This window comes from Protobothrops mucrosquamatus, unplaced genomic scaffold (assembly GCF_001527695.2).
Source record: "Protobothrops mucrosquamatus isolate PMUCROS unplaced genomic scaffold, P.Mucros_1.0 scaffold_22, whole genome shotgun sequence".
In the NCBI taxonomy this organism is placed as follows: domain Eukaryota; kingdom Metazoa; phylum Chordata; class Lepidosauria; order Squamata; family Viperidae; genus Protobothrops; species Protobothrops mucrosquamatus.
In genome coordinates, this window is record NW_015386098.1 from 774,128 (window position 1) to 790,571 (window position 16,444).

At 37.5% G+C, this 16,444-nt stretch overlaps 1 protein-coding gene across 1 annotated transcript; it reads right to left on the reverse strand.

Moving 5' to 3' along the window:
• Positions 1-1,473: 1,473 nt before the first annotated feature.
• EIF3D (eukaryotic translation initiation factor 3 subunit D) lies at positions 1,474-16,159 on the reverse strand. The gene is made up of 15 exons (XM_015831866.1): positions 16,032-16,159; positions 13,881-14,012; positions 13,292-13,337; positions 12,154-12,290; positions 11,625-11,710; positions 11,118-11,190; positions 10,845-10,957; positions 9,918-10,050; positions 9,102-9,249; positions 8,760-8,890; positions 5,834-5,919; positions 5,568-5,697; positions 4,908-5,050; positions 3,293-3,573; positions 1,474-1,610 (listed from the first exon to the last, which is right to left on the reverse strand). Exons 2-15 carry the CDS (start codon positions 14,001-14,003, stop codon positions 1,597-1,599), a joined length of 1,644 nt encoding a protein of 547 aa, XP_015687352.1. The 5' UTR covers positions 14,004-14,012; positions 16,032-16,159; the 3' UTR covers positions 1,474-1,596.
• Between the last annotated feature and the right edge of the window lie 285 nt (positions 16,160-16,444).

The following is a 16,444-nucleotide window of genomic DNA, read 5'->3' on the forward strand; positions in this document are numbered from 1 at the left end:
ATTTGAGGCTTGTGTCAAACCTGAGTGCTGGCTCACATACCATACTTATAATGTGGTTTATATTTGGTTTAATATATGTGAACCTATTGGGATTATTCAACAAATGCTTATTTAAAAATGTTTAGTTAGTAATATAAAATAAAAATTGCAACACAGATAAGGAACAAATGCTGCAGTCTACCCGTGCAAAAGCAAAATGCAAACCTTTTCCTAAATTCTACTATTTTAGACTTTTAAAAAATGTCTGTTTCTCCAGTGAAAGGATCTTTCATTTCTATATACAAACGAAGCATGTTTTCATGCATTACAGTAGTGAGACTGCATGCACAAAGATGGACATTATTCACAATGAAAGAATGGTTGGTGAAAGTGATGGAACTTGCTGATGGCTAAATACTTACATGATCAGAGAAAAGACACATCTACATTTATTGCTGATTGGAATCCTTACAGACTTTTTATATGAAACCAAAAAATATATGAATTTATGATTTTGATGTTGAGAAAAATTATAGAAACTATGTTGTAACCAGGGAATGAGAAGTAAACTTATAATTTTACTTGTTTATACTCAACTACTGCAAAGATTGAAAGCTACTTCTTTGTGTTCTGTTTTTCTTTTACTTTACCTTTCTTGCACTTTTAGCTTCTCTTTTCTTTTTATCTTACATTACTTTTTTATCTTTAAAAAAAAGACTAGTCACTCTTTCTATATCCCCCATTGAGACAAAAATGTCACCATGAGTTTAATGTATTCAGCTTTTATCCTTCCATGACACACACACACACACACACACACACACACACACACACACACACACACACGCATATGTATTAATCAATTAGAATAGAGCTGGAAGAAACCTTGCAGATATTCTAGCCCAACCCCCAGCTCAAGCAGGAGACCCTATACTATTTCAGACAAGTGTCGTCATCATCATCATCATCATCATTTTAGCCATTGTGTAAACACTGGAGGATGAAGACCTCTTCCACCTGTTTCCAACCAATATGGCCCTGAGCTTTCTTTTGCCAATTGGGCCCGCAATAATTGATGATGTTGTCGATCCATCTTGATGTGTATAAGTATACACACACACATCCACACTTGCTCCAATGGAAGTAATTTATCCCATTGAAGAAAGGCATCATAAAGAGTTAAGTATTATTTCTCTTGAAATTATTTTGGCAGGAATGCTACCAAAAATGTTGTCCCTCATCATTTACCATTCATAAGATTTCAGAGCAATTATTTTTAAGGCATTATCATAATAATTCAACATCTGCGGTATAAATTTGAATAATTTTGGGAAACATAATATATTATTTTGTTGTATATAAGCTTTCAAATGGAAGGCATTAATCACAAACTTAATTTAACTGCAAATAATTTTTCCCAAGATGTATTAGATGTATTACTAAATCCATCAATACTTCCATGTAGTAATAAGACAAAAGAACACATTTATCAAGATATTATTTTTATTTCTTAAGGTCTAGCCAAACAAGTTGCAGATTCAGCTCTGATCCATCCTTGAAGAATAAAAGTCGAATGACCTTCAAGATGCTGTTGACCCTAATGCCTAGTTGTAAAGTTCAGCTCTCTTCTTCTGCAACACAAAGACAGATCAGAATGGAAAATGCCTTTCTATGCCAAGCCACACACAAAAAGTCTTTAATTTTTGCAGTTTGCATACATTCCTCAGTATTTATTTCTATATGTACAGATAATAACTTTCTGTACAATAAAAACCCTTATCAATCATCTGACAATCAAATGGCAGCAAAGTTTTTAGCAAAAACTTTTGAAATTTCCCCCACTGTTTATATATAGATGAAATTATTAATATTGTCAGGAAAGAACAACCACCACATATGCAGAGTTCAAGCTAACTACTTGATTATGTTCTGCCTATAATACAGGAATCTCCAATCTGGCACGTTTCCCTTGGGAAAATTAGATATGGCTCCAAGGAATTCAGGGAGGGCTGGTTCTGGCCCTTTTACAGTTACGTAGTGATTCTAGACTAGCTCTACACTTATCCCTCCTACGTGCCAGGTTTCTCAACAATATTCAGAACCATATGCATTCTTTTAAATTCTTGACTAAGGAAACTAGATACCATACTGAATGTCTATCTAGATCCACTTAATTATTTATTTCCCATGTACTATTTGAAAATCACAGAATGCTGTTCCACTTTGGATAACAACTTAATTTAAACCTTTTTAATCTATGGTCTAAATTCTGCAAAATATATAACCAATATACTGATACAACATGCTATGAATAATGTTATCATGTAAAAGATGCTGGTAATAGAATGATGAAAATTAGCCCCTCAAACAACTTATTTTGAAATAAGACTTTTACAAACTAGAGCCTCAACTGGATGTCTCTCAAAAGGCACCTCTAGCAAGGCAAGCTTCCAAAGATCATTAGATGAAACATATTAATATGCTTTGATAATATAAAAGTTTGTATTTTTAAGAGAAATTTATTACAAAAAAATAAAGATATTAAATAAAAAATAGTATGTAACCTAAACTTTTGCACTTAATAGTACCAAAATGCAGGATAGCTAGCTTGCTAAATCTCCAAGAAAACACAACTCCTATCCCTTTGATATTTAGCAACAAGGAAGAGTTGAGATTTTTATTCTCTGAAATATCAAAAGCAGTAGCTAGCTGTGGAGAATGAAGTAATTTAGACCCTTCTAAACTATTGGGTGAATTATTCCAGGATGAGGAGGAACCCCAATATACTGAGACTTCTGCAAGAGAACTAATCAGAATGTATTAAGAGGTTTTTTTTTTGAATCTGCTCAAGTTGTGCCTAATTTCTTTCAAAGCTATTTTTCTCTGAGGTTCAATCTCCTTTTTGGATGAGCTATCCACTTTTCATTCCTTACATTTACTATTTAAAATGTAATCCTTTTTATCAATGCTTTTATCTAGCAGGACATTTTTTTTAAATGTAAAAATATTATTTTAAACAAATATTTTTGAAGGGTTTGTGTGTCTATTAATATGCCCCAGAAGGCATGGTGCTCCACAATATGGATACCATAACCTGGTTTAATGTGTCCTACTATTTGCTGTAGCAAAATTAGGATGCATTTTGCTTCCTTTGGCCTTGCTATTTTAATCCTGGCTGAGAGAGGCGGTGAGGGCAGCAAATACCATTTGAAAGCAGTAACTGCCACATCACTGAAGGCTATTCTAGTCAGATGAGTTAGATTCTGGTCATGAAAGAAAGTTTTACAGTAATAATTTATCTAACAGTTATTACCTTCTTCCTCCTCTTCCTCCTCCTCCTCATCTTCTTCTTCATCAGAGCTGAAGGTGCCATCAGGCAGGCTATAAACACGGATAACTTGCTTGTTGGGATCCTTCAGGATAAGGTACTTGCCCTCATCCAGTTTCATGCAGATGTCAATGACACAACGCAGAATGCCCCAGGCATTCTCCATGCTTAAATTAATTTGGCTTGCAAATTCATTAGGTTTGAACTGCTGTGTGCCCAGAATCACATGGCGTGAAGAATCTTTCACATGGTATCGGGAGACGTATCTAGCAAGGATGAAGAGACAAAAATTAAAAAGTGCAATGATGTAGTCCAACCTACTAGAAAAAGGAAGATTTCAAGGTTAATGATTATTTGACTCAGCTAATTATGAAGTTGCAGTCTCATCTGTTTCACAAACCATTAAATTTAGGCAATCTATTATTTTTCTGTCTCAATTCTTTTATCTTCAACACATATATATATAATGATAGTGATATTTACAGGAAGATTGAAAGATATGCAGCTTTAGTAAAATTAGTGTTCTCCAGATATAATACGGTATGTAAGAAGTGGTTTTTCAGAAATTCGGTATGGCTACTAATAGAATATTAACTGGTAGCCACATCTAAACCCCTATCAGGCCTTAATTCATTTCTACTCAACATACAGCATAAAATATTCTCAGATTAGCAATAACTGAATTAACGACTACGGATGCAATTTTGCTGTGTCCTGTTCCTGGTAAGGTTACAGCTGATACACCTGTACAAAAGCCTTCTTGACCATGATCTCCACCTGCTTTTTAAGAAGGACCTATAAGGTCAGGACGATCCTAGGTTATTCATTTGTATCCCACCTTATTTTTTGCAAATAACTCAAGGTGATGAACGTATCCAACACACATTTCTCTTCCCATTTTCCCCACAACAACCTGTGAAGTGGATTGGACTGAGAGGTGTGACTGGCCAAAGTCATCCAGCTGGCTTTCATGGCTAAGGCAGGACAACCTCACAGACTCTTGCTTTCTAGCATGGCGCCTTAATCACTACACCAAACTGGCTGAGACTACTCTTTCAAGAAGAGTATAAGAGTAAAAATCTTAGAATCAGCTGGTCTCTGAATCAACTTGTCTGGGCTGAGTCTGAGCCAGATTTTACCCTAACATTCTCCAGACACTGGGTCAAGAGTTCGACACCATCTTTAAAGAGCCTGAGGTGAAGATGTATAACTGAATATCTACATATTGATACCTCTCCCCAAACCAGTGTATGACTTCTCTCAGAGCAGTTTCAGGTCTGAAAGATCTGAACTTGGATTCCATAACAAAATGTTTAGGGGTACAACTTCTTCCAACAATTCTCTGGATCCATCTTATCACGTTGGAGCAGGATCATCGTAACATTGTGCTTCCAACTCCTGATCCTCCCTCACAGTCCAGAAGGATGCTGTAGTCAAAAGCATCAGAAGTCACTGAAAGACCTAGAATTTATAAACTACTACTACTTCTCAGAAAACTGTTCTAGAGAGGTTGCTGCAATTCTGAATGTCTGCCCGAAGACCTAATTTCCCCCTTGTACACCAAATAACACCCCGTTTTTAATATATTTTTTGATCTTACCCCAGTTTAAGATATTCCGATCCAGCTAGCAATGCACAAGTAGTCCAACGAGCAAGTTTGTAACTATTATTTTTCAGTTCAGTGGCAATCACAGCTCCTCGCTGGGAGTCCAGTTTCTGACGCCAATCTACTCCATTACAATGCTAGAAAAACACATAAGCGTATCAGATTTTCAATTATACCATACAATATTATGATAGTTTACAAGCAGGCTATGTAAGTGATGAACTCATGCAAACGCATGTATTTCAGCATGGTTGGCAGCAAAGAAAGGAGGTAGCATGCTGAACTGTCATTCTTGTTTTTTGCTTAACACTCAAACCATGCTTTGCATAAAATGTGAATATACAAATTAGTTGATTCAGTATTTATGGCTCAACAAATAATGCTTAATGAACCTGGTTGGCATGACAAAAAAAGGCAACAGTAGAGTAGGCAGATATTCAATCAGTGGTGGTTAGATAATCATCAAGAGTAGAACGTTCATAGGCTAACACAATTTATCATAATCAAAAGATTAATCAGCACAAATTCTGTCTATACAAAATAACTATGTAATGCTCTTCTGATATAATCAGTGATAGAGTATATACATGGATCTGTTTTTTGTTTCCAACAGTATCTCAGCCAACATGCTGAGCTACTTTTATTTTTTCTTACCCTTGAATCCCATTCATTCAGTGTTTTAATGTTGATGAATGATACTTCCCCATTGGCTCCAGTCATAACTCCATCGTGCTCACAACGTACTATCAGATCAATGTCATCTCCCAGCTTCCATCTTCGATACCTACAATCAAGGACAGTTTTGCTGATTTCAGTGGTATTACAGCTGTTTATTCAAATAATGAGTTTCAATGAAAAGTGTAATATGTATAGAATTTACATCATCGAATCCCATCAATGAGCTAGAAGCAACAACATACCGATATGCAACAGAAGCAATCTCATTTTTATCCATGTCATCTTCCACAAATGGGTTTACATTGGGAAATGTGTATTTTTCTTTCCCCTATAAAAAAAAAATGACATGCAGAAATGTGGCCAACAGCAATAAATATATGATCAAGATAGTCATGGTTGCTTCATAAGGAATTCCATTTTGGAATCACAAAATTTTAGTTACTGCTTCTTTGTCAATCTTTTCCATAAACATCATAGTAGCTTTAGGGTGTGTAGATTTCATCACGTGTTGAGGAAATCCACACAAGAATACAGATAGCCCTTGACTTACAACCATTTGTTTAATGTCTATTTGAAATTACAACTGCAATGAAAAAAGTGACATGATTGATGCTCATACTTGTGATTGTCACAGCATCTCTATAGTCACGTGATCAAAATTTGGGCACTTGCTAACCAGTCTGTATTTAGAACAATCGCAGCATCCTGAGGTCACATGATCTCCAGAGGACTTCCCAAAAGCAAAGTTAATGAAACCAGATTTGCTTAAAGACTGCATGATTCACTTAATGACCACGGAGGTTCACTTAACAACTATGGCAAAAAGATGAGAAAATTGAGCACAACTCACTTAATGACCACATCATTTAACAATGTTAAATTCCAGTTCTAATTGTAGTAATAAATGAAGGACTACTATTATTTTCTCTGGTCTTGCTCAGAGTAATATTAATACTTCTAAGAAAAAAATCTGAAGAGCTTATAAAAGCAGAAATTATAGCTCTGAATCCATTTTTGCTTGTTTAATTGGATTACTGCTGGATGAACAGCATTTTCTAGGTAAGCATAACAAAACCTCCACCTGGACAAGTTGGAAATGCAGGTAGTCCTCAACTTACAACAGTTCATTTAGTGAGTCTTCAAAGTTACAACTGCACTGAAAACAGTGACGTATGACCCTTTTTCACACTTATGATTGTTGCAGTATCCCTATGGTTGTTAGGTGATCAAAATTTGGATGTTTGGCAACTGACTCATATTTATGACGGTCATGTGATCACTTTTATGGGGTCATGTGATCACTTTTATGGGGTCATGTGACCACTTTTTGCGACCTGACAAGCAAAGACAATGGGAAAACCAGATTCACTTAACCATGTTACTAATTTAACAACTGCAGTGATTCACTTAACAAATGTGGCAAGCAAAGTCATAAAATGGGGGAAAACTTACTTAACAAATTTCTCATTTAGCAACATAAATTTTGGCCTCAATTGTGGTCGTAAGTTGAAGACTACCTGTATAGCCTTTATAGCCAATATCCTTTAGAGCAATAAGCTGGGAATTTGAGGTCCTGGTAGGATCATTGTTGCCAGTAAGGTTGAAAGGATAGGGCAGTGATGGCGAACCTTTTAGAGACCGAGTGCCCAAAAACCTCCCTCCCCACCCCATCCCTGCTCCGCCCTGCCCACTGGGCCACCCACCACCTCTACGGCCCACCACAGACCACCCAGGCAGGACAGCAGCACCATGGAGGCCACGCCATCTGCCCATGCTCTGCAGCATCATCTGCGCGCGATGGGGCGCAAGGGCAGAATCTTGTCCCCGCTGCCCGGCTACCATGTCCTTGGCTGCACTGCTTCACGTGGGCCGCGCCCAGGGGCAACTCTCCTCCAGGGGGGCTGCTAGTGAGGAGGGGGCCGTGGGAGGAGGCGGGGCTGGGGGGACGGTGCGTGTGCCCACAGAGAGGGCTCCGAGTGCCGCCTCTGGCACCCGTGCCATAGGTTTGCCACCACTGGGATAGGGGAAAGAATAATGGTGGGATGATTCCATATGCATGAGGAAAACCAATTCAATTCAAACAACTTCCAAAATAAAATCCGGAAGAAATCATTTTTGTACTATTACTAAGAAAACTGTTATGGACATGGCTAGAACTTTTAGATTAATCTGAGTATCTCTGATGAGATCTCAAATCAGAAATATTTATATATTTGACTACAGCAACATATTGGACAGCATAGTTCATGCCGTATAGCAGAACATATTACAGTTACATTAAGTGCCAGAACACATGATTATTTCTCTGAGAAACAGTTATAATGAATAGGAGTTACTATAAAAACGGCATTTGGAGAAACAGAATAGAAAAGAAAGTAAATGGGGTGCATACTATCCCAGCATTTAACATTTTCAGCAGATACACTACAAAAGTTGCAAGACTACAGAAATTGTAGCTGGAATTAAAAGACAAGACTGAAACACTAACACATTGAAATACCCAGACAATATTAATTTATTAGCTAAAGTAGACACTGAGCAGCTTGTTAGGAAAAATGGATAGTAAAGTTCCAGGTTACATATGTTAAATATTAAGAAGACAAAGGAATATTAATTTTAGGCAGGAAAGTAATAACCACCTTTAATAAGATCATGGAATCTATACATGCAGCTACATTTCTATGACAACACTAGTCAGAATAGTTAAAGCAATGGTATACCCAGACATAATGCAAACCTATGAAAACTGGATACTCAAAAAGTATGAAAGATATGTATCTTCAAATTATGGACTAGGAAAACTAACAGTGTACTATGGACTAGAAGAACTAATTACTTTATGTCGCATTAAAAGGACTGCTGCCCTTTTGTAATTATGATCAGCAAGCAGAAATTAATGTATTTTAAACTTGTGATGCAAGCAGATAATGGATCAAACCCAGCCCAACAATGCTCACTAAGTTTGAAGGAAACTGAAGAACAGGAAGGCAAGATGTGGTGGATGAACAAGATCAATGAAATTATTAGAATGTCCTTAACAGGGTCATAAGTCCAAGGAATGTCAGAATGGTGGGTATTTGTTCATAGATTCATCAGGATTCAAACTGAATCCAGTGACATCTAATTAAAATGTAAAAATCTAGGGCAAATTAAATATTCTATCCTTACCATTCTTAAGCATTGCTGAGAGAAGTTGTGGTTGATGTAGGTGGCTTCCATTGCAAGGTTGCGAGGTGAATTGAAGGAATTGCCCTCGTCTTGAGGTGGCTCATTAGCAGTTTCACTCACTGTAAGAAGATCTAAGAATACAGCCAAACACAACTATCATCAGAAAGTTTAATATCTCCATCCTATACAACAAAACTACTCCAAACTAGGATAGAAAGTCATAAAAACTAGAAAAGCTCGATTTTTTTCCCCTCAGACAGTGTTTACTCCTTTGATTCAAAGGAATTACAGAGCCCCACTATTACCTTGTTTTTCTGCAAAACATTACATGAAAAGACTCACCAAAATCAGAGTTGTCCCTTTTATCAAAGAACAGCTTGGATCCAACTCTTTGGACTATGATATCCCAGGAATATACTGAACGAGTGCAAGCCATGAGGGTAGCTAAGATAGCATCTGTAGCAAACACGTTCCCTTGGGTTTTGGCCAGCTACATGCAGAGAAAAGTCACAATGGGTAAGAGTGTGGGAATGTAGTAAAAAAATGAGCTGAATTCCCATATGCCTCCATTTCCAGAAAATCAAATTTAGGGGATAAAAAAAAAAAGACAGAGGATTTTAGAATATTTTTGTAAAATAAAGGAGAAAGAGCTCTGCCACTCGATTTCCCTCTATCTTCCCATATTTCATTCAACATTACTCTAATATTTGTACCCTTCACATTTAAGAATTTTGGCCAGGAAAGGACAAAAATAAAAAAGTAAACTAATCATCTGTCAAATAAACTTTTTAGTTTGTTATTTACCCTACCATCTTTCATTCTTCCATCTGTTACAAGTCATTATCCCCAAATCCAGTAAAGGTAAAAATCTGCAACACTAATAATTAGGTCAACTATAAATCATTTACCAGTTTTTGACAATGGGCATTATAGCATATTCAAATACATAATCATAATTCTATCTCTTTTGCCTAAAAGCATGGTATCTTCTCTAGTCTAAAAAAATTTCTATAATTACAGTCTTAGTATTTTATTTAGCCTTGCCCAGCATAATGTAACTGGCAAAAGAATAAGTTTCTTGTCCTATCAAAGGTAAGCAAAACACTATTACAACAGTCTTCTATTCAATAATATAAACCAAACAAATAGATACTACACCTTGCGTATGACTGGATCATCAGTGGTAGTCACAGTATGGAAGATGCGCTTAATGCTACGAAGATTTTTTTCATTTCTTGTGGTAATGCGGTCAGAACCTTTGTCATAATATTCTAACCCCCCACAGCATTCTCTGCAAATCAAAGAATACAAAATAGTTTCCCCAAAGCATCACAGGATAGTAAGTACTGTGTAACTCCAGTGCAACCACTCCAAGGAATAAATATGAATTATCATCGCACTTCCATGACAACCTTCTCTAACCCATGATCCTTGAGGCATGACTGAACATAATTCTCACTTCCAACAGCATGACCACGGGAACTGAGGCAGAGAAATCTGGAAAGAATACAGATTGGGGTTCTAAAACATAATGAAGGTTTTATTCTCTGGCGCCATCTTCGCCAACTCAGTTTAGTTTCAATCGTCATGCAGCAAAACCCCGTTTTAGGAATATGAAGATGATGGGAATTCTTATCATGGAACTGAGCCTTTGGGCCAGTCTAAATAACTGGTGTTGTCTTCAGATAATTTTATACCTCAGATAATATTCTGGTTTGCTGGTTTTGATTAATGGTATGCAGGCATTAAATCTTAATTTGTTGCTTACTCAAGAATTGAGTACATTAGTAAAGGGGACCGTAACACAAAGAGAGAGAGAGAGAGAGAGAGAGAGAGAGAGACAGACAGACAGACAGACAGACAGAGGAAGAAAGGAAATGAAGAAAGGAAAGAGAGAAAGGAAGGAAGGAAGGAAGGAAGGAAGGAAGGAAGGAAAGAAAATATTTTACCCTTTCCTAATAAAATGTACTTCAGGTGTCTGGGATTCTTAATTCTTAGGAATTTGAGACATTGTAGTCGAGGAAATGTGAATAGCACTAGTCTGAAAAGCTCACTTGGTGTTGCTAATTCCAACCCATGTCTTACATGTCCTGAGGCTCTGACACCTCCAAATATCTCATCTTCATTAATCTAGGGAAATCCATCTCCTCCTTCACTTCCCAATCACTGCGAACCTCCACTGAGGAATCACGTGGCTTCTGCCGAGGCAACAGATTAAACATAGGGAGATGGAAAAAAGGAAAAAGAAAACTCATCAGTGTTTAATGCAGGACCAGTAACAGTTGAAATGGAATAACTTAGTCCCAATAATAACAACCTGAAAAAAATCCCAATTTGTTATGAAAGAGAACATCGTACCTGAGATTTTTGGTCCCATTTCTGTCTCACTCCAAATTGCTTCTGAAATTTCTTTTGCAGACGCAGTCTATCTCTGAAATAACAGAAAACCAATAATATTTTTGCCAAATAATATGGCTTTGACAAAGGAGCTGCTTATTCCAAATCCTTCGTTCATAAAAAAGAAGTTAGGCTGCTAAATTAAAGAGTATGGTTGATCCCAGATATACTTGGTGAAAAACAGAATTTCACACCATGATTGCAAACTTTAATATAATTACTTGAAAAGTACATTAATCAAGGGTTGGCATGAGAAGGTATAAATGCAAGTTTAATAAACACAACAAAACAAATGGTATTTTTATTCATAATCAAATGCAGAAACAATTCAGCAACTGGATGAATTCAAAATATAACACAGCGGAACCCAACAACTCATTTACTGAACTATTTGCTTCAGAGAAAAACTGACTTATTACTGTTACAAACAGAAACAAAACTGTTCTTCCACAGAAATACAAAGATTACCTCTCCTTCTGCTTGGCACTTTTAGGCAGGGTCTGCAGGTTGAATTGAAGTACGTTCCGTCGGTCCTTGTCTCTTCGAAGGTTCCTCTGAAATAAGGTATTTGTATAAATAAGAAAAATGAACAATTCATTTTAGAGTATCTTGGAAACCAGGGAAAAGGACAACAAGCTTGCATGATAAGTGTACCGTGTTCACTGCAGAGCATTAGATATAGTTAGAAATATCACTGAGAATTAGAAGGTATAATGGATGTGTATTTTAAATATTAGAGACATCAGGCTATTCATTCCTCATTTAGGGAGTTTCAAATTTGTTTCAAAAGATAATTCTGTGTTAGAGAAAAAGAAATATTTGCAGCAAGAAAATATCTACTAGGCTGGCAGGCAGAGATAACATTTTCTGCATATATCTTGAAAAGTATGTTTGTGTGTGTGTGTGTGTGTGAGAGAGAGAGAGAGAGAGAGAGGAGAGAGAGAGAGGGCCACTAAGTAGTCATTCAAGTATAAAACCTTTAATGAGAATATCATACCTGTGCAAATCTCATACGATTCCTCTGGTATGCAGTTTTCTGGGTTCGTGTTGTGTCCACTAACTGGAAACTGCCTTCATCTTCCTCATGGAAGTAAGCATATTGGCTTCCTCCTCCAAACTGGGATGAGTATTTATCTAGAAATATAATTACTACTATCAGCTTTATGCTCACGTTTGGATTGTTTGGAAGACCTAGGATTGAAATGATCCTAGGAATAAGAGCCAGATAAGAATAATCATAAGGGAAACTACTAAGAACAAGAAAGGCAAGTGAAAGAAATTTAATGGCTGAATTGAAGCTGGTCTGTTTTAAAGCCTACAAGTACAAAATAAATTATATTGTTATTGTAATTAATACAGAGATATATCAATAGCTTTCATCAACGTTTTGTACATTCCAACATCACGATTCAGTAGAAATTTATTCATTAGATGAGGTACTATGTTATATGCAATTGAGGCGAAACATAGGCTTGCAGAAATGCTTAGCTGTTTTGGAATGATAGAACAAAGGGAGCCATGATGTCCATGTCCTGGAAGCCTTAGCAGAGGGAAAGTAATACTTAAAAAAGATAATAATCCGCTCTAAATCAATCAGAAAGATCTTTTAGCAATAGAACCTCAGCACCAACTCTGTATTACCTCATTAGAACCAGACTGGGTTTGATTCTTGGGGACAAATGTTTACTATTCTAACTTTCTATCTTTCCCTCTTTTCCCCTCAACCTTGCCAAGCATAGCCTGGGTATGTCACTTTCCATATATTATTTTTACAGTTAGGCTATGTTTTACTTTAGGTAAATACAGTGAAATCATCTGCCTATATCATTAGTTAATACTTTGATTCTACCTGTGTTGATTCTACCTGTCATTTCTTCCAATTCTGGACATTTATGTACATTATGAGCATTTCTCACAAGAACAGTTATGTGTTCTTGTCCTCCCTATAGCCTTTTTATGTTCTTTATGACCTTTTTGGAGTCAATGGAGTCTCCATTATCCATCTTAAATTAATTATTTGTTCTCCTGTCCCTCTGTCTCTTCTGAAAACTTGCCTATTTATTTGGTATTTCTCTTTCCATAAAACAATCCTAAAACAATGTTTTTATCTTAGACAAGTGTGCTATTTCACTCACTTGTGTATCGTTTATCTTGATAAGTTGCTCCAGTCCAGTCTGCAACCTAGAGAAAAGAAAAATAGGTATCTTATGCTAATATATGAAACAATCATTGAAAAAAATTCAACAGATTCTCTAAAATTATTCCTCAATCCAGCTGAGTTTCTGAGTTCTAGATCTCTTTCACTAAAGACAGCACAAAGACTAATATGTATACTAGGGGAATGCAGTCAAAAATAGTAACCCCATATTATTTTGGCTGCATCCTCTTTGTCAATATTCTTGCATTCTTGCAAATATTACTGGACTGTTATGTTGAAACATTCTTCACCATTGGCGATATTAAATGAAAGAAAAGCTAACTTTAAAAATGTAATATTTTACAATTTATTTCCTATGTAGTTTGATTCCAATTCAGTATTTGTTCTGGGAACTGTGCAATAGGAATTAAGATACAAATTCCTGAATAATAAATGAGCTGCCAGAAACAGCACCTGGCATAAAAAAAATACCACTAACAAAGGGTCTTGTATGAACAGAGGGTCTGAAACAGACAATGAATTAAACTCAATTAAGAACTTCTGTGCAAATATTCAGATAAAAGTACCTTTCCTAGCCGGTCTCCTTTGCTGAAGGGCTGATAAGGCATATCTTTGAATTGCTCAGGTATAGCACATGGACCCCAACCAGATGGATTGTCCTGGACTACAGGCGTAATGAATTTTGCCATTTTCTATAACTATCAAGAAAGATGATGGGAGGAGATAAAATACAACAAATCAATAGAATAGAGCAATAGTCAGTTGGTGGTTTAGTATAATGAGACTCAAAATGAATAGACATAAAGCTGCTAAATCTATTAGGAAATAAATCCCAACAGAAGATAAAATTTATTCAAAACCCAAATGGAAAAAAAAATCCATTATTATGATAAAATAATTGGGGAGATTTTTTTTATTCTGATATGTATAAAAGTCCACAAGGCATGATACTTAATTTGACTTCAGCATTTGGAAATGGTACACTATGCCTCCTATTCCTAGTAAATGACTGCAACATCTAAAACATTTAATGTAATATCATCATATAACACAAAGGCATAGTGCAGTGGTGGCGAACCTATGGCACGTGTGCCAGAGGCAGCACGCAGAGCCCTCTGTGGGCATGCGCATTATCGCCCCAGTCCCACCTCCCCCTCACCAGCAGCCCCCCCTGGAGGAGAGTCGCTCCTGGGCATGGCCCGCACGGAGCAGCACAGTCAAGGACATGGCAGCCAGGTGGCAGGGAAAAGACTCTGCCCTTGCGCCCCGTCACATGCAGATGATGCTGTGGGACGCGGGTGGTGGGAGTGGCCATCATGGCGCTGCAGGGCCACCTGGGCAATCTGCTGCGGCAGGCTGTGGAGGCGGTGGGTGGCCCTGCGGGCAAGCAGGGCGGATGGGCAGTTTTGGGGCACTCGGTGTCTAAAAGGTTCGCCATCACTGACATAGTGCACACCCAAATCAAGATGTATTCATCAACATACGTCTACTGTTAATAAATTTTACGGGATCTGGGATCAGATTACATTTTCTGGATTCTTAAACCTATTTCCAGTATTTTTAATTTGTTTGTTATGGTTGCTATGTAGCTTATATAAACCACCCTAACTTCACATAAACTGATTTGATATCTTTTTTTTAATAACAGTGTAATTTATAGGTCATTTTTTTTAATACAGCAATTTCTCATAGCTCATTTTGATAAATTTCTACTGAAATACTATCTATTGATTCCCAAAATCTGGCAAAAGTCACTGCAGCAGCAGGAAATAAACATAATATGGCAGCAACTCTTCAAGTTTTTCGGAGTTGTGAGGGAATAGATGCGGTTGAGAGGGAATAAGGGATACTACTATATGAGGAAAATGATAGGTTTTCCTCTGAGCGGAACCAGTGGTAAATTTAGTGTTCTATATATTTTTAGGGCATTGGGGTTTGGGAGGGGGGAAGTTTACATTACTTTTCGCATTTCATGCCTCAATATGGAAGTAAATTATGCCGCTAATGTCAGACAACTAGTCTTTTAAAAATTAACATACCTATCTACTCTACATTAAGTCTCTCTGTAAATTGAGCGACAACTTTAGAGAAACATTTTAAACAATTTCAGTTTAGCAGTTGTAAACTACTGAAAATTTACTAGGTCCACTTCCCATTCAGACTATGAACTCAAATGAACGAGATCCAAATCAAGACGTCTCAGCAAATTCTAACAGACGTTCCGTTCTTAACGGATGTGGGAAAATAAAAGAGGTAAATGTCACATCCAGGGTCTTTCTCAGTGTCATCTGCAGTACTTATGCCGTGAGTTGAGTTACTGCTTCGGAGCACCGGGTTTTATCATGACGTTGGCAAAAATGGGGAACAGGAAACGAGGCCCAAACTTACACACTTTAAGTATCTACGGATCTAGAGCAGTGTTTCTCAACCTTGACCATTTTAAGGCATGTGGACTTCAACTCCCAGAATTCCACAGCCAGCAATGCTGGCTGTGGAATTCTGGGAGTTGAAGTCCACATGCCTTAAAATGGTCAAGGTTGAAAAACACTGATCTAGAGACTGGGGCCTATTCTAAAGGTTCACGGGATCTCACCACCGGAAAGGCAGGAGGGTCCTTAGCCCCACCCTGCATCCCAGCTAAACCTGCCGAGGAACAGAGACGCCGGTGTTCCCCAGGGTGAAGGGCCGTGGGCTCAACTCCAGGGTTCGCCTCTCACCTGTACGACCCAAATGGGCCCAGATGACAACGGATTCAGCCCAGCAGCTGGAAGAGGAAAAGGCTCGCCCGCTTGTCGCACACTGCCTTCTCGCTCGCTTCAACTTCCGGCGCTTTTTTTGCGCCGTGTAATTGTACCGCGACGCTAGCAAAAGCTGATAGAGTACAGTTAAAAATTCAGGCAGAGCGTCGTAGTCGGTGTAGTTAAGACTGGACGACTGATTTTGGTTACACTGGATGGAGATAACGTGGAAGATGACATGGAAGAAAGGAGGGGAGAGGGGGGATTAAAAGAAAGCCTTTAAAAATCTAGGGATGAAGTTCTTCAGATATCTTGGGATACATATAAAAATAAATTCATCAGGCTAAAGCTGTCATTAATGGCCAAACTTCCACAGAAATGCACTTGTATAC

What these genes read in the sequence shown, in the direction of transcription:
- EIF3D (XM_015831866.1), bottom strand. Translation starts at nt 14,003, where the DNA reads ATGGCAAAATTCATTACGCCTGTAGTCCAGGACAATCCATCTGGTTGG. An exon ending in AAGGGACAACTCTGATTTTG is followed by an intron (nt 8,891 to 9,101) that starts GTGAGTCTTTTC and finishes CTGTATTCTTAG; the next exon opens with ATCTTCTTACAGTGAGTGAA. An exon ending in CTCAGCAATGCTTAAGAATG is followed by an intron (nt 5,920 to 8,759) that starts GTAAGGATAGAA and finishes TTTTTTTTATAG; the next exon opens with GGGAAAGAAAAATACACATT.